This window comes from Phocoena phocoena, chromosome 19 (assembly GCF_963924675.1).
Source record: "Phocoena phocoena chromosome 19, mPhoPho1.1, whole genome shotgun sequence".
Lineage (NCBI taxonomy): Eukaryota > Metazoa > Chordata > Mammalia > Artiodactyla > Phocoenidae > Phocoena > Phocoena phocoena.
Genome location: NC_089237.1, coordinates 18,938,704 through 18,955,415, shown reverse-complemented (window position 1 = coordinate 18,955,415; position 16,712 = coordinate 18,938,704). Strand labels below are relative to the sequence as shown.

Sequence of the window (16,712 nt, the reverse complement as noted above, 5' to 3'; positions counted from 1 at the left end):
TATCTTCTGAGCTGTGTTTTATATTCCAACTTGATGCTTATTTTTCTGCACCAGAGAAAGAGTTAAGGTGAATAAGCGTGTCCTTTTCGTTGTACCAGACTGAAAATGTCCAAGAGCTGGGACAAGATATTAGAATATGAGTGAAATTCATTTATTTTTGTTTAACAAGATATTTATGGCTTTCCTTTAACTGTTCATTAAGGGAGAACATCAGACATGGAGATTAGTATTAACCAGGGGCTCAAAAACTGAGACCATCTGGGTGACCTTGACTGAGCATCAAGGAGGTAGCCTTTATTTCCCCTTAAAGTTAAATATCTCTGTTCTGTTACTGAGAGCTACACAAATAGGGCTTTCTCTACAGCTGTCTACTTTTCATTAGAGTCTTTTTAAAAAACACCCATCTCTAAACATGTTTCAGCAGACTTTCCACATACCTGCACTTGAACTCGATTCTCCCAGAATACAAAGTACTCTATTCTAGTTAAAGAAAAACCCAACAGTGCACCTCCGGGCAGTTATCAGACTGCAGTAAATCTTTTATTACAAATAATTAAATCTCTCCATAAGGTCTCAAACAGTATCAAACACATTTTCATATCTCTAACACAGAGCAGAGCAGGCATTCAGTACTAGAACCAAGTGAGAAGTGTTAAATTTCAAGCTTCTGATCACATCACATGGTGACCAAAGCTTACGTGTCATTTTCTCACGTTATCCAACTGTGCATCTCACACATCTTGTAGTCTCAGTGGAGACAAAGGTTTCTATTTCATATTCTAAGTGCAGGAAGTTGAGAGAGATAAAATCCAGTGAAAACACATCAATCTCAATTCAACTCAGTTTAAAAAAAAAAAAGCAAACTTAAATTAGTTGTTTTGCGGGGACAAAGGGAAAGGAAGGCATGGGGTTAAGAGTCAAAACTGTGATAAAGGCCAGTTGCTATACATGGCATGTTGTAGCTCTGGAAAGTATCTGTTATGTTTTAAAATAAAGTGGCTTTTGTGGATTTTTTTTTTCTTTTTTGGTATTGTAAACAGGTGCTGTTTAATAGTACCCGAATTTAATTTAACACTTTTTTTTTTTTTTTGCAAACAAAACAAAATTTAAAGCCTTTAAGGCAAACAAACCACTAAGGAAAAAAGCAAGTCATTTGTTATAAAACTGTGAGGATACCCAAGCAAGACCCCACTTAAGATTCGTCAGCATGAACTTGAGAGCTTTTGTCCACTGTTCCTCAGAGTTAAACTGGGTTTTGATGGAATAGGAGCCACCGCTGCCTCCTGTGTCTTCAATCTTGCCTTTCTCCACATCCATCCTGCAAATGAACACAGCAGAACTCATTAGTAACTGAGATCCGAGTTAAGTCAGTTCAGGCAAATGGGCAGGGACTTGATCATGGGACCATTCACGTCATTTTATCTACTAAAGAACTCTTGGCAAGGAATGGTAGTGTATTTTGGATTTGCTTGAAAGCCCAATATCAGGAAGGCTGTCACAAGAGCCTCATTGTCATTGCGGAGTACAGGGACAAGACACACACCCAAACAGATGAGAAGCCTGGAGCAGAGGGTAAGTGACGGTTACAGTACTCCTCACTGTTTTCCTAGGCATTCCTCACTTATGGGGAGAGAAGGGAGGCAGAAGAAAAGAAATGCTTTGTTTTGGGGTGATGGAAGCAGCTCAGCCTTACTGTGTTAACTGAGGTGTCCATCCATCTCTGGGCTCCTCCAAAATTTGATCAAAGGAAGCATTCCTGTATATTTCCAAGGGTGTAAGGGAAAAACCTCCCTGAAACTGGAGAGCAGGCTTGAGCTCTGCAGCAAGAAAATCCCCCACACCATCTAAGTCAACATTCTTTTTCTCCAGGGACCAGGTGGTTACATTCTGTCCTGTTTGCAGTGTTGGATCAGTCTCTGCCCATCAGCGTCAATGTGATCTTACTCCATTTTCTGCTTTCCCACTATATGTACTAGTTTTGCCTCCACTCTACTGTCCCTTCAATTCTGCTCACTCTGGTCCTACTCTAGGTTCATTCAGCACCGGGGGATACTGACCTGTAAGGAAGACAAAAACGTGTCTCGCCTTTCTCAACCTCTTCTTTGAACTGCTGCACACAGTCCAGGAAAGCCACCATTGCATGGTCAAACTTGTTGTCCCAGAAAAACCGCAGCCCCCCAGAACAGTACAATGGCAGCTCCTGCCCGAGAAAAGAGAACTGGCTATAGCTGTGGCCCTAACACAGGTTACCGGAGATTGTTCCAATCCCATCGATCTCTCAAGTCATGTTATGTCTGTATTCCACTGGCAACAGTAACCTTGGGCAAATAACAATGCACCTAAAACTGTTTCACCATCAGTGGAAATGTATTAAACATCTACCGCACAGTGATGCCTTCCCCGTCCTGGTGCACATATTCTGCTCTGATCTGCCCATATCCCTTCTCAACAAACTGTAAAAATTTAATTTTCTTTACAGGCCCCAAAGAGCTAATCCTGAACTAGACAGGACACTGAACCAGACATTGGCTCAACATGAGATATCTCAGTCTAAGAAAGAAGCTAAATAATGCCATTATCAAAACTAAACCATTTCGTTAGAAGGTAAAAGGATTCTGTATTCCAGTGAAAATGGACCTTCCTGGGTACCTTAGATTTGTCTGTCAGAGACTCCAGATACGAATGGTTTCCATAGGGAACAAGTCGATACCTAAAATGGAGATGCAGACAGAGATGGAAATAGGACTCCTAAAGTGATTACTGGGATGTTATAACCCAGTGATTTTCAGTCTTCAGCTACCCAAGAACCTCTATTATTATTTCCACTCCTCTCTCACCTCCCCACGGGCTCCATGTTTCCCAAACAAACTACATTTATTAGATAATTATCTGGGGGCCTTTTATGAATGTATGTCCTGGTTTAGATTTAGAAACAAAAACTGAAAAACAGCTTTAGGAACACTAGGTTATGGAGACAGGAAGTTGGGGACCACTGCTGTGGTCGTGCAGTTCAAGGACTGCTCGATCATTGGAAAGGGACTGTGGTGAGGGGAGAACCAGAAGCAGACAGTCTCCATGGACAGAATACTCCCAGTTCGTTGGGAGCAAGGGCTCTTGCCATAGTAGAAAAGAGTACCAGGTAGGAGATACAGATTATATCACAGACACACCACACTCAAGAAAGGACTACATTTCTTACCTCTGAAATTTCAGACCCATCTTATTGGCCAGGGCATGGAGCAGCAACACTGTCTGGCCCCAAGCAGCGTTAATCTCATTCCATTCCACGGGAACACTGGGCAGGCGACCCAGTCTGAAGTTATTGATTGTGCCAAACTGTCCACTGTGCCTACAGAAGAAGGGCAGGGAAAAATACAGATAGAATTTAAGACTTAGCAAATTCCGAAATTTCCTGCTCTCACCTAAAACCTGCCATAAATCTCTCTCCTTATCTCCAGATTCATATACCCAAGTCCTACTTGGTACTTTAAATACATGTCTAAAACGTGAGTCGTCTTTCTCCCTGCTGCTCAGACACCAAAGTAGAAACCTGGGCATCACCCTTGAATGCTCTCTCTCTCTCAGCTCCCTTCCCCCCCACACCACCAAGCTCTGTTGATTCTACCTCCTAAACCTCTTAAATCTGTCCACTTCTCTTCAGACTCAATGCTACGACTCTACCCTCTCCTGTTTAGATTCCTACTGGCAGGTTTCCTTACCAACAGTCTTGCCCTCTTACCCCAAGTCATTTCTCACACTACAGGTAGAGCCATCATGCACAAATGCAACTCTACTTATGTCACTTTCCTGACTAAAATGCTTCAGTGGCTCCCACTGCCTTTTGGACAAAGTCCATATCCTTAATGAGGCCTACAAGATCCTTTAGGAATTGGTAACGCTCCAGTTTCATATCCTGTCATTCTCTGCTTCACCCTCAATCTCCAGTCACAATAAGCTCCGTTCAGTTCAGCTGGAGGTTACCACTCCCACTTTCCTCTGTTTCTTTGCACGTGATGTTCTCTCTGCCAGGAACAACCCCCCTCCTCTGCAGACTTATACTCCACATCTCAGCTTAAACATCAACTTCCTCTGGGGGAATCGTTCCATGCAGCCTCCTCAAATTGGGTAAAGTGCCCTTATGTGTTCTCACAGCACCCAGGGTTCACCGTGACCCCACTGTATTACAAGTGCCTGTTACCGAGCCATCTCGCCCAAGCAAAATGTATATTGCTTGCTGTTGCCTTCCTAGTGCTTAGCACAGTGTCACCACACAGTAGATGCTCAAAAGATACCATTTGAAATGGATAAAATGTCAAATCAATGAATAAACAAATGACCCCGGGGGGCAAGAAATCAGCACCAGGCAGATGACCAGATTTTCACGTAGCTGGAGAGCTCCAATCTTTCCCTTTCCTTGGAAGAATGGAAGTCACCAAGCTCTAGAATTCCAATCCCCTGATTGTGCCTATCCCATCACAAGGAGTGAAAGAAACCTAGATGGGGTGAAAATGACACAGACCCCCATTCCGTGGGAGGTGGGCACCCTGGGGTAGCGGCCAGCAGCTAACGTCCAGGTTGTGGTGCTTCCCAGACGCTCCTCACCCTCCAACCCTCATTACCAAATGTGGAAGGTTGCGTTAAAGACGTTGGTTTTCTTCAGCTTGTCCAGCTGCATCTGGGCATAACGCATCTGGTTTTCTACACTCTTCAGCTCATCATCCAGTTCTAGCTGTTGTCGTTTAAATTCACTATATTCCCTTTGATACCTGTGAACAGCCAAGGTGACCATTAAAGGCTGTTTGGGGGCTAAAATTTCTCTCCCACCACCCCCCTTAATGATTTCTTCTAGTGATTATGGTCACTTCTAGTTACAGCATCTTTTACATTTGGCAAATATCCCACTCAAAGGAACATACTTGCCCTACATGTTTTGCCTGGGAGGGACAGAAATGTCTCAAATTCCAGCTGCCCATATGGAAAACGAGGAGGAAAACAGGACTCTCCTAAACCAGGACCAGACACCTCTTGGATTTCTGATCTTTTCCAGAAACAAAGTGAGTTAGTCAATGGTGGTTTCTTCCCCGAATTGGCCATAATTGAGCGTCTATCACTTCACCTCTACATCCTTATTGACTTTTAAATGGTTAGTATACATCATTTCTAATGGAACTTGTTACACTATCCCATGAAAAAATTAACTTTGTTCAATGTCTTTTACTTCCCCATCCGTAGTTACTGTGGACACTGTCTCCTCCACTAGACAGAGGGTTCTCTCAGGTCAAGAGCACCAATGAAATTTTTCAGCTGGAAAAGAACGGAGGCCAACAGGCTCATCTTTCCAGAGGAGGAGGCCGGGTTCAGTGGCTGACTCACCCAAATGAGCCCAGGTCCCTACAGGACAGAGCTGTGCCTAGAGGCCTGGTTCTCGGCTCTCTATTTAACCAACGCTTGTGCCACTTAATCATGCTGACCCTTCATACGTAATCCTCCCCACCAACCTCTAGAAACAGGGCCTGGAAACAATATGCAGGATCCAGAGCAGACATGCTGCTGAATGACAGCTCACTGCTGTTTACAAACTAATCAGACACATTCAGCTGGAAGCCACTTCCACTTCTGGAGCCTTGAGGACAGGAAGATAGAAGAACAGGGTGATCACTCACTGAGCTTCCTCCTGATCCAACCTCTCAGCCTCAGCCTGGACCTTCTCGAGATTTTCTGCCACTATCTGACGGTTCTTTTCCACATCTTCCAGCTCTTGGATCAGCCTCTCCTCCTCTAATGCCAGCTCCTTTAGCTCCATCTGGAGCTGCTCGCTGTCATCTTCATTCATTTGCTCTAAGATTTCCAAGCAGCGTCTGCCAAGGACACAGGCAGGGAATGCTTACCAGAGGGAACCTGTTATTCCTTTTATCTGAGTGAAGCACAGCCCTTGGGTAAGGGCCACGCAGCCCCAGAGCAGTGAGAGCTCTAAGATTCAGAGCTCCATTCCCGGGCCCAGGCTCTGGAGGTACTCACTTGTAGTTCTGACACTCGTTTTCAGTGACGTTGAGCTGAGTGTCCAGCTGGTCTAAAAGAGTATCTGTGCATTCCTCACACAGTGGGTGATCCACATCTGTCTGGCCTGACATGATGTCGAAAAGGTCCCCAGTGACCTGGAAGTGTGGGAGAGTCAGGGTAGGGCCTACCCCATGCTACCTGCCCAGACACCCCCTCTACCAGCCAGGCCCACTGCCTGACAGCAGCATGAGGCAGACTTGCCTTCAGCCTTCGGCTGAGGTTCTCCATGGTGCCGCCGTCGGATGCCTCCCCGATCAGAGTGAAGCTGTTGGCACTTTCTGTAGACATCATCCTGCAGACAGCCCCCCGCCCACGGGCCACATGAGGGAGCAGAGAGGTCTCCTCCACCTACTGCAGTACCAGTGGCAGAGACTCTCAAGCACCGGCTGAGGGGCCTCAAGGCACATACCCACTCCTAGCCCGACTGACCTCCCAAGGGTACCTCTCTCCCAAGGGAAGGCCATGCTGGTCTTCCACAGGGACACTCAGCACGAAGGTTGGCCTGGACGGACTAAGGGGGGAGACGGGGCATCAAAAACTGATATGTGTGTGTCTATAGTAGAAAAGGAAGGAGAATCAGGAAAGGCCATTTCTTAATATTACTACCCCTTGCCAGCCACCTTCACGTGCATCAATAACTAAGAACCTGAACATCTAACAACATTTGCTATCTTAAAACTTTTCAAGGGCCCACCTCTTTTATTAGTCAATCACGCTCTCAACTTCTCTCAGTTCCTCATCATGAGAGATATTGTCCCTTCCCACTGTGTGAACGGCTACAGGAAAAACTCCATCAGCACTGGAGAGTGATGGGCCAGGTATAAGGGAATATGTCTTTTCTGGAAGAGCCAAAAGGCTACGTGATGATCCATCGTCATCAACTGGCTCCAGGTCTCAATTCTGGGTTTAATTAAAATTCTACTGGCCTTTGGCAAGGAACAGGGGGCTGAGGAGTAGTAGGCACCTGGCTGGGGGGATGAATCTGCGAGAGACACCATCCTGGCGAGTTTCAATAAATGGCTCCTGGGGAGGAAATAAGAGAGCATTAGAATCCTGGCAGCTTAGAGGTGGAGTCTGTTTCCCCAGTGGCCTCAGAACTATTTGGCTTTACCCTTGACTGATAACCACAAGACTTGAGAAACCACAGAGACTTAAGAAATGGGTGTTATATAGCCAATCCTTGGATACTTGTACTAAGAAAGGACCCTTGGTACAGACAAACCCCAAGTCCCATTTGATTTTTTGTGGGGAACAGCGTTTCCTAACTATGTTATACTCTGTTATATTTGCATTTACCAGTCACGGTAGGGGAGAGAATGCCCTAAATCATGGCACAAGGAAAAAGCCAGAGCAGACTGCAATGAAGTTTACCATGGCATAGAACAAAGTAGATACTTTATGTTTTCCATACTTTGATATAATTTATATGTGATCAAAATCTTATGACATTGATCTCTGACAATGACAATTATCACTCATGTTATCACGTTTAAAAAAATTACACATTCTCTAACACTGACAACCCTTTCTAGCTAGTGTAATCACACAATTCAATGTCCAAATCAAGATACTTTTGAGACTAGAGAGGAGTGGATATTAATAATTAGCTAGGACAACACCAGGTGAACCAGGAATGCCCTGGGATGACCTGTGCATCCAGGTCATCCCATCTCCCACCTATAATGGCTTATAATTCCACTTCAAATAAAGAAGAGCCTCTCTTCACATTTTTGAGTGGATGTCTCATTCAGCAACCCTGTGACCTCAGGTGCAACTTCTGTGTCTCCAATGATCCACAGTGGCCTGACCATGCAGAATGTCTCAAGTTAACCAGAAATTCAAAACATCTGGGGGCTCTAAGAGCACCAAGTGCCCTGCAGAAATCCACTTCGCATTCCAGTGTTTTCATACCTCTCCTGAGTTAGCCTCTTCCTCCTGGGTCTCTCCTGGTTTCACCTGGGCTGTGGCAAGTAATGGAGCTAAGAGCAAGGAAAATATCGAAGCTTTCAGAAAGAGTCTTCTCAAAGCAGAAGCATGTATGACAGTATAAGAATCAGAAATGGGCTTCCCTGGTGGCACAGTGGTTGAGAGCCTGCCTGCCGATGCAGGGGACACAGGTTCGTGCCCCGGTCCGGGAAGATCCCACATGCCGCAGAGCGGCTGGGCCCGTGAGCCATGGCTGCTGAGCCTGCGCGTCTGGAGCCTGTGCTCCGTAATGGGAGAGGCCACGGCAGTGAGAGGCCCGCATACCAAAAAAAAAAAAGAATCAGAAATATCCTCCATCTTTTTCTTAAAGTACAATTTATACAAAGAAGAATCTGTTGTCTTTTTTCCCTTACACCCATTAAATCGGATTAAGGGATTGTTAAATTTTTTCCAGTATAATGGTACGATTATGTCTTTAAAGACACACCTTACCTTTCAAAAATACTTACTAAAATATTTATGGTATTTATATGTTTCGGATTTGCTTCTAAATAATTTGGGGTTGGAGGGGAATGGATGGGGCTATAGATGAAAACATGGTTAAATATGGATGGATAATTTTTTTAATTAATTAATTTTTGGCTGTGTTGGGTCTTCGTTGCTGTGTGCGGGCTTTCTCTAGTTGCGGCAAGCGGGGACGATTCTTTGCTGTGGCGCACGGGCTTCTCATTGCAGTGGCTTCTCTTGTTGCGGTGCACGGGCTCTAGGCACGTGGGCTTCAGTAGCTGTTGCACGTGGGCTCAGCAGTTGTGGTTCGCAGGCTCTAGAGCGCAGGCTCAGTAGTTGTGGCGCACGGGCTGTCGCTCCGTGGCATGTGGGACTGCCCAGACCAGGGCTCGAACCCGTGTTCCCTACATTGGCAGGTGGATCCTTAACCACTGAGCCACCAGGGAAGTTCCTGTATGGATAACTGTTGAAGCTCAGTGATGAGTACACGGGGCTTCATCATAAACTTTGAAGTTTTCCATAACAAAAGTTAATATCCCCTTTCCCTCAGAATAAGTGGGAAGGAACATGAGAGAACTTTCTGGGAAGATGAAAGCTTTCTACATCACAATGGAGATCTAAGTTACACGAGTGCATACATCTGTCAAAAACATACAGCTAAGGGGAATTTCCTGGCGGTCCAGTGGTTAGGACTCTGTGCTCTCACTGCCAAGGGCCCAGATTCAATCCCTGGTTGGGGAACTAAAATCCCACATCCCACAGGCTGCGTGGCATAGCTAAAAAAAAAAAGCTAAGATTTGTAATGTATAAATCTTGACAATTAGGGACTTCCCTGGTGGTCCAGTGGTTAAGACTCCACACTTCCACTGCAGTGGGCACGGGTTCCAGCCCTGGTTGGGGTACTAACATCCCACATGCTGCACAGCGTGGCCAAAACCCAAAAAACTTGACAATTAAAAATTGTCAATTCATGACAATTTACCTTAAAAAAAAGGAAGTAAAGAGCAAAGTAATTGAGTGGAGATGGGAGGTGAATGGAGGTATAGAGAAAACAAGAATGGCAGGATGTAGCTAATTGTTGAAGCTGGATGATGGATACAAGGGAGTTCACTATGCTATTCTCCTGACTGCATGTTTGAAATTTTTCATAATAAAGTTTAAAATATATTAAAGAGATAATTCCCCTCAGAAAATAAAAATCAGGTATTAATAATAATAGTTAATATTTATTGAGTACTTTTCCCCAGCATATTCTTAAGTATTTATGGTCTTTGTCATATTTGATCCTTACAACTTCCTTGAGATTGTTTTACATTTTACAGATAAAGAAAACCAAGAGACCAGGGTCAAGAGACGTGAAGTAACTTGCAAAAAGTCATTCAGCTAGTAAATGACAGGATTTAAATCTAAGTAGGCTGACTCTAGACCCATGAGCTTATTTTAACTGTCTATTCAGTCTTTTCTTTTTTTCTAGCTTCATCTCACTTCTTGGGACTTTGAGACTCTGTTCCTCTACTTATCAGCTGTTGGCCACTGGGTGAGTCACTTAACCTCTCTAAGCCTCAATTCCTCATGGATAAAATGATAATTTTACTACTACTCCATAGGCGAGTATAACTGTAGTACTCCATAGGGGTTAAAAGTAATGCATGTAATGCACTTGGTATATGGCAAGTCCTCAACAATTGCCGTTTATTTTTAAATGTACCTATTCCTTTACTCTGAAACAACAGAAGCAGAAAACTAAGGACCTTTCCTTGCTATAGAAAACTCTCAGAAGCACACAGTGTCAAAATTCTTTTATGTTCTCGATAAGAAAACAAGAAGCCAGAGAGACTACGCGACTTCTGAGGCTCACAAGGCGTGTCTGTGGCAGGCTATGTGCAGTCTTTAAGACCTTCATCTCCAAAGCTGCCCACTTTCAACGATCTTGACCACCCTCTTTCTAAGGGTCTCGCTGACCTGTGAGCTCCTGGATGGTGACACGGTCCAGGATCTTGAAGCTCGTGTCCAGTTTCAGGGGCTGGCTGCAGCGCTGACACACGAAGCTCACCTGCATGGTGCTGCTGGATGTCTTAGACCCCTCCATCCCTGCGGCGGTGGAAAGGAGCCGATGTTAAAGAGAATCGGCGGCCTTGAACCCCCGGCCCGGGGCTACCACCAGCCTTACTATTATGGTGAAAGGGTAAAATCTCCGCCCGCACCGTTCCCTGTAGGAGCGGTAGGATACCAGGCAGACCTTCTTCCGGGGTAGCCCCGGCAAAGGCAGTTTACAGTTCAAAGTCAGGGAGGGTCTGCAATAGGGGCCGTGAGGGTTCCCAGGTTCCCTTCTAAGGTAGCGGTTCAGCCCCCGACGCTCTTCATCTCGGGACCCGGAGCCCGCCACCCTGGTCCGGCCTACCGCGGGGGCACTGTGGCCTCGGGTCTGTCCGGGCGCGGGGCCTCCAGCACTGCCATCGCCCAGCCTTCAGCTACTTCCCGATCGGCCAGCGGAGGACTTCCGCCATGACCGGACGTGACGTCACGACGGCTGCAGCTGCTCTGGGAGTCAATCCCGGTCCACTCGCTTCCGTCTGGCTGCCACCTCTAGAGGCTGAACTGGGAATTGCGGCAGGCGTCGGCCGGCGGGCTGATGTTGCGAGGGCAAGTGGAAGGACCGAGTTGGGGGGGAGTCAGGACACTCTCCCGTATTTTAATGCAGTGACTTTTCTTCAGATTTGTCACTTCTGAGCGGAGCCACTTTCATTATTCACTGCTGTGTCAGTTTTTAAAATTTCTCGTTGGGAGAGCTGGGCGCCCTAGAGAGTGGTAGACACACTTGGAGGGGAAAGTGAGGAGGTAAACTTTATTTTTTCATTTTAGATTTTAAAATTTCAATTATAATTAGGGAAAGCCGAACACTTCAGATATTGAAACGTATTATGAAATTATAAAGCTAAACCATTTTTGTCTTGGTGCAGGAATATCAGTGGAACAGACTAGAGTTCAAAAATAGACCAAGTATACAGGGGGATTTAGTATGTGATAAAGCTAGTATTTCAAATCAGTGGGGAAATAAACTACTTAATAAGTGATGGGTGGGGCCAAAGAGCCATGTAAATGGTGGTGAGCTGAATCTTCTACTTCACTTTTTGAAGTTAGTCACAAATTTCAGTGTCAAAAATACAATGATTAAAGGTACTAGATGAAAGCATGAGTGAATATTTTTTATAATCTTGAAGTAGAGAAGGTCTGTCTAAGCATGACATGAAAATCAGAAGCTGAAAAGGAAAATACTGAATTGTACTCAAAAATTAAAACTTTCTGAACTATCAAAGACACTGTAAAAAAATGTTATGAAAGAAAAATATGGAAAATAGTTGCAGGTCATAAGAAAGAAGGTAAATTTTCTTAATATACAGAAGTCTATTCAATCAATAAAAATACCGATAGGCCAGTAATGAAATGGGCAAAGAATATGAAAAAGCTCACAGAAAAACAAATGGTTGATTGACAAAATTAAAAGGTATTTCATTTTACTTGTACTTAAGTCAGTGAAAATCAAACAAGTCAGGCAGCATTTCTCATTTATGAGATCATAAAGGCTGAACCAGTTGATAACATCGAGTGTTGATGAGCAGTTGGGGAACTCCATGCGTAAACTAGCATAATCTTTTTGGAGGTCAGTTTGGGAATGTCTTTCAAAAATTTTAATGTTCATAGTCTTTGATTCATAAAATTTCTTTCTAGGAATTGTCCTCATAGATATGCAAGTGATCAAATATAGATGTACAAGAAAGTTCACGGCTAAATTTCCTTCAGTAATAGGGATTGTTTAAATAAATTATGGTATTGTTCAATCAGCAGAATACTATGCAACCATTAGAAAGAATGAAGTAACTTGCTTTTTACTTGGTTCATTTGACTACTTTGAGAATGGTCTGAAGGAGGGCAAGGGTAGAAGCAGGGAGACCAGTTGGGAGGTTTTGCATGAATTGAGGCAAGAGATGATTATCAATTGACATAAGAAAAGTTATAGGCAGTAAACATGATACGATTCCATTTGTACAGAAAACAACGTAACATATGTGGTATATAACATGACACGTTAAATGTTATGTTATATGAAATGATGTACAGCAAGCAGTGTCCTTCACTGAACAACGGGACAGACTTCTACTTCATACAAGTTTGTATTGTTAGATTTTTTTTTATCAATAAGCCTATAATTCATTTACAGCAAAATTAAACTTTTTACAGAAAGAAAATGTAACAATACAGGAAGTTAGGGCAATAGTGTCAGGAAATTACCCATCATCTCACCACACTATAATTTTTATGTTTTCCATTATGATGTTTTTTTTTCCCTGTGTATTTTAACAAGGTTGTATTTATGTTTGTAATCTATATGCAGTTTTTGTATCCTGCTTTTAAACTTTAACATTATATAATAAATATTTTCCCATGTTGCTATACAGTTTTTGTAATTGTCATTCTTGTGACTGCATTACACTGCATCAAATGCGCTACCTTAATGTGTTTCTTAGTTGCTGGAAATTTCCATTGCTTCCAGTTTGGGTGATTACAATAATGCTGCAGTGAAGAGCTTACTGTTTCCTAATGATAGAACCTCACAACTGGGATTACTGAGTTTGGCTATTTCAGGTCTCTTGATTAACGTTAGCAATCGTTTTCCAAAGTGGTTGCACATAATTATATTCTACCTCCGGTAATGTATGAGAGAGCCTATTTCACGATGCCTTGGCCAGTATTAGATATCATATAGTTGAGGAACGAGGGCAAAAAAATGGCACTTCCTTGTTATTTTAGTTGATATATCATTGGTTACTTGTAAATATTGACCCTTTTGTGAAGGTTTTCCTCTTTTGTGAAATTCGTTTGTGTCCTTTGCTCGTTTGTCTATTAGGTTCTTAGTATTTTTCTCAGTATGTTTCATTAATTTGTATGAATGGTCTGTTTAACTAAGGTGTTTTCCAGATGTGCAGACGTTTTATGTCTTTATGAATTCAAATCTGCTTTTTTTCTTGATGACTTATATTGCTTAGAAAGTTGTTCCCACTTCCAGAAGTGACTTTCCTATTAATATATTAAATGTGTACGATCCTCCTATAATTAGCATCACATGTAATATGTGGGACTAGATTGATTTTCTCCTGGTATTGCTAATTAGAGATGGTCTTTACAACCCTTATTCCTCTTGGATCTTTCAGCATGAGACCCCCTCTAGAGGAGATGGGTGGAATCATCCTCAAAGAATTTCACCTAGGCCTCGTGTGGTGGATTCATAGTCCTACATTTCTTCCTGTGTGGCTGCCACTAACACCATCTCAGAAAGGCGGGGAGACGTAAAGGGCTTCTGGAGAGGTAGGGCCTATAGAGATGACAACTGTGCGTTTGGAAGTCTGTCTTTGTCATTTACCAACCCTGACCTTGAGCAAGTTATTCAACCACTCTGTACCTTGTTTTCATATTTGTAAAATGAGATTAATAGGGAATTCCCTGGTGGTCCAGTGGTTAGGACTCCATGCTTCCACTTCAGGAGACATGGGTTTGATCCTTGGTTGGGGAACCAAGATCCCACATGCTGCGTGGCACGGCCAAAAAAAGAGAAAAGATTAAAATAAGAATAATAGTGTACATCACATAGGGTAGTGTGATGATTAAATGAACTAATAATATGAAGCACAAAGAACAATGTCCGGCACGTAGTAAACTCTCCGTGTGCTCTGCTGCTTAGAGAATATATGACAATCAGTATGTGTAGTGCCTGAGGGATTGTGAATAATCAACATATTGTCATCAATTCAACAAATATTTATTGAAGACCTGCTATGTGCCAGTCACTCGTCTAGGTCTGGGAGGATACACTGGTGAACTGCTCTAATAGTTTATATTCTTGAGGAGAGAATTTGACCATAAACATGTAAACAAATGAATAAGGTGATTTCAGATAATGGTAGGTGTTATGAGTTGAATTGCATTCTTCCAGGAGATGTTGAAGTCCTAACCCGCAGTACCTGTGAGTGGGACCTTGTTTGGAAATAGGGTCTTTGCAGATGATCAAGTTAATGAGGTCATTAAGTCATTAATCCAGTATGACTGGTTGTCCTTATAATAAGGGGCAATTTGGACACAAAGGTGGACATGAACAGAGGGAAGACATGTGAAGAGACACAGGGAGAAGATGGTTGTCTCCAAGCCAAGGAACACCTGAGACTCCCAGGAGCACCCATTTGGATGTTGTGGACATGAATTTAAAATAAGACCAGTCATCAGTGATCATGTTTGATTCATAAGCACCCAGGAATGAATAGTTTGTTAAATGTAGCGGTGCCCTCAGCAATTGTTCACTGAATAAATAAACAAATGAGTGCACATTACATAAAACACTTGGATAAGGGAGGAGAAAGGGAAATAAAAAAGGAATGTGTATCTGTCTTCTTACAACCCTACTTGAAGAAGACAAAATACAATTATTTGAGAACAGAGCCATATTTCAACAAGCAGAAACACATTAAGTTTTCAAGCTGAAGTTATCAATTCTGAAAGAAATGCAGGGTAATGGCACACTTAAAATAGGATGTAGTTAATTTGGGAAAGCATTCCTGAAGTTAAGTTCCAGATCAGAGTTGAAAAGTTACTAGGGACAAGTGTAACAGAAAGCAGGGGGAAAAGGGGGAAAACCGTTAGATGTTAATACACAAGATGGGTAGTATGGGCTATGTTGTATGTGGTCTTGAATAAGTGGAGAAGAACTTTGAGTCTGAAAATGGGGCTGATAATAATTATATAGTTTAAGGTAAGCATGAGGCAAGTTCATGCTGAGCATGAACAGGTGCTTGTCTGATAATGGCTGTTTATCTAGTGCCTGCCTTGTACCCAGGCACTGTACTAGCTCTTTTATATATATGTGATTTCCAGTACTCTTAACAGCCCTACAAAATTGCATACTATTTGTTAATAATAATTGAAATTCCATTTTACAGACGAGGGAACTGAGACTCAGCATTCCAGTAATTTTCCCAAAATATCACAGTTAGTAAGGAGCTGAGGTGGGATTTGAAGGCAGGTTTCTCTGATTCCAGAGGCCATAGTCAGTCACACTTCATTTAACTGTGTATTCCCACCACCTCCCTTGCTCTTTTTTTTTTTTTAAATAAATTTATTTATTTTTGGCTGCGTTGGGTCTTCGTTGCTGCGCACAGGCTTCCTCCAGTTGCGAAGAGCAGGGGCCACTCCTCTTTGCGGTGCGCTAGGCTTCTAATTGCGGTGGCTTCTCTTGTTGGGGAGCATGGGCTCTAGGCACGCGGGCTCTGTAGTTGTGGCTCATGGGCTCTAGAGCGCAGCCTCAGTAGTTGTGGCGCACAGGCTTTGTTGCTCCGTGGCATGTGGGATCTTCCTGGACCACGGCTTGAACCCATCTCCCCTGCATTGGCAGGCGGATTCCCAACCACTGCGCCACAGGGAAGTCCCTCCCTTGCTCTTAACACAGAGGTGTGCTCAAGATAAAATGTAAATCAGATGACCTGCCTTTGCACTTAATCCAAATTGTTTCCTAACAACCCTCCCCAGCCCACTCCCACCCCCAACTAACTAACTAGTCTTTCAATTTCTTCAACGGAGACTTCCCTGGTGGTCCAGAAGTTAATACTCCACGCTTCCACTGCAGGAGTCACGGGTTTGATCCCTGGTGGCAGTGCAGCCAATAAATAAATAAATAAATATGCTCTTTAAAAAAATTTCTTCAACTGGACAACCACTTTCCTTCCCCAGGGCATTTCCTTGTGCTGCACCCACACCTTTGAAGGCTCTTCCCCTCACTCTTCCCAAGCTAACCCTTTTAGCCTGTCACTTCATCTGAGAGGCCTTTCTTGGCCATTTTAACTAAAATAGACCCCTGGCATTCTCTATGTCAGTCATTTTTCCCCTAACATTTATCAGATTTTGCAATTATGTTGTCAGTTTACTTTCTGGTGTCTTTCCCAAGTATTAAGTCCCAGGAGACCAGAGAACTTGAGTCTTGTTTACCTTTGATTTCCCAGAACTGTGCTGTTCAATACAGGAGCCACTAACCACATATGGTCACTGAGTACTGCAAATGTGGTTCCTCTGAACTGAGATGTGCAAGTAAGTGTAAAATTCATACTGGATTTCAAAGACTTGGTATGAGAAAAGAATGTACAAGATCTCATTAATATTTTTTATATTGATTACATGAT

The 16,712-nt window shown here is 43.3% G+C and overlaps 1 protein-coding gene across 3 annotated transcripts; it reads right to left on the bottom strand.

Moving 5' to 3' along the window:
• Nucleotides 1–1,149: 1,149 nt before the first annotated feature.
• BECN1 (beclin 1) lies at nt 1,150–10,582 on the bottom strand. Of its 3 annotated transcripts, XM_065897199.1 has the most exons (11): nt 10,456–10,582; nt 7,972–8,039; nt 7,025–7,083; nt 6,262–6,352; nt 6,019–6,155; nt 5,664–5,858; nt 4,620–4,766; nt 3,200–3,349; nt 2,650–2,710; nt 2,058–2,200; nt 1,150–1,318 (listed from the first exon to the last, which is right to left on the bottom strand). In XM_065897199.1, exons 1-11 carry the CDS (start codon nt 10,580–10,582, stop codon nt 1,150–1,152), a joined length of 1,347 nt encoding a protein of 448 aa, XP_065753271.1. The 3 variants fall into 3 exon arrangements, with proteins under 3 accessions (XP_065753271.1, XP_065753272.1, XP_065753273.1); XM_065897200.1 differs by lacking the exon at nt 2,058–2,200 and having other exon boundaries at nt 1,292–1,318; XM_065897201.1 differs by lacking the exons at nt 2,058–2,200; nt 6,019–6,155; nt 6,262–6,352 and having other exon boundaries at nt 1,292–1,318.
• Nucleotides 10,583–16,712: the final 6,130 nt, after the last annotated feature.

Excerpts from the sequence above, each read along its gene's own strand:
- BECN1 (XM_065897199.1), bottom strand. The coding sequence starts at position 10,582 with ATGGAGGGGTCTAAGACATCCAGCAGCACCATGCAGGTGAGCTTCGTG. Across the intron at positions 4,767-5,663 it reads TTGGATCAGGAGGAAGCTCA|GTATCAAAGGGAATATAGTG; the intron begins GTGAGTGATCAC and ends GGCTGTTCACAG. Across the intron at positions 3,350-4,619 it reads AACGCAACCTTCCACATTTG|GCACAGTGGACAGTTTGGCA; the intron begins GTAATGAGGGTT and ends CTTCTTCTGTAG.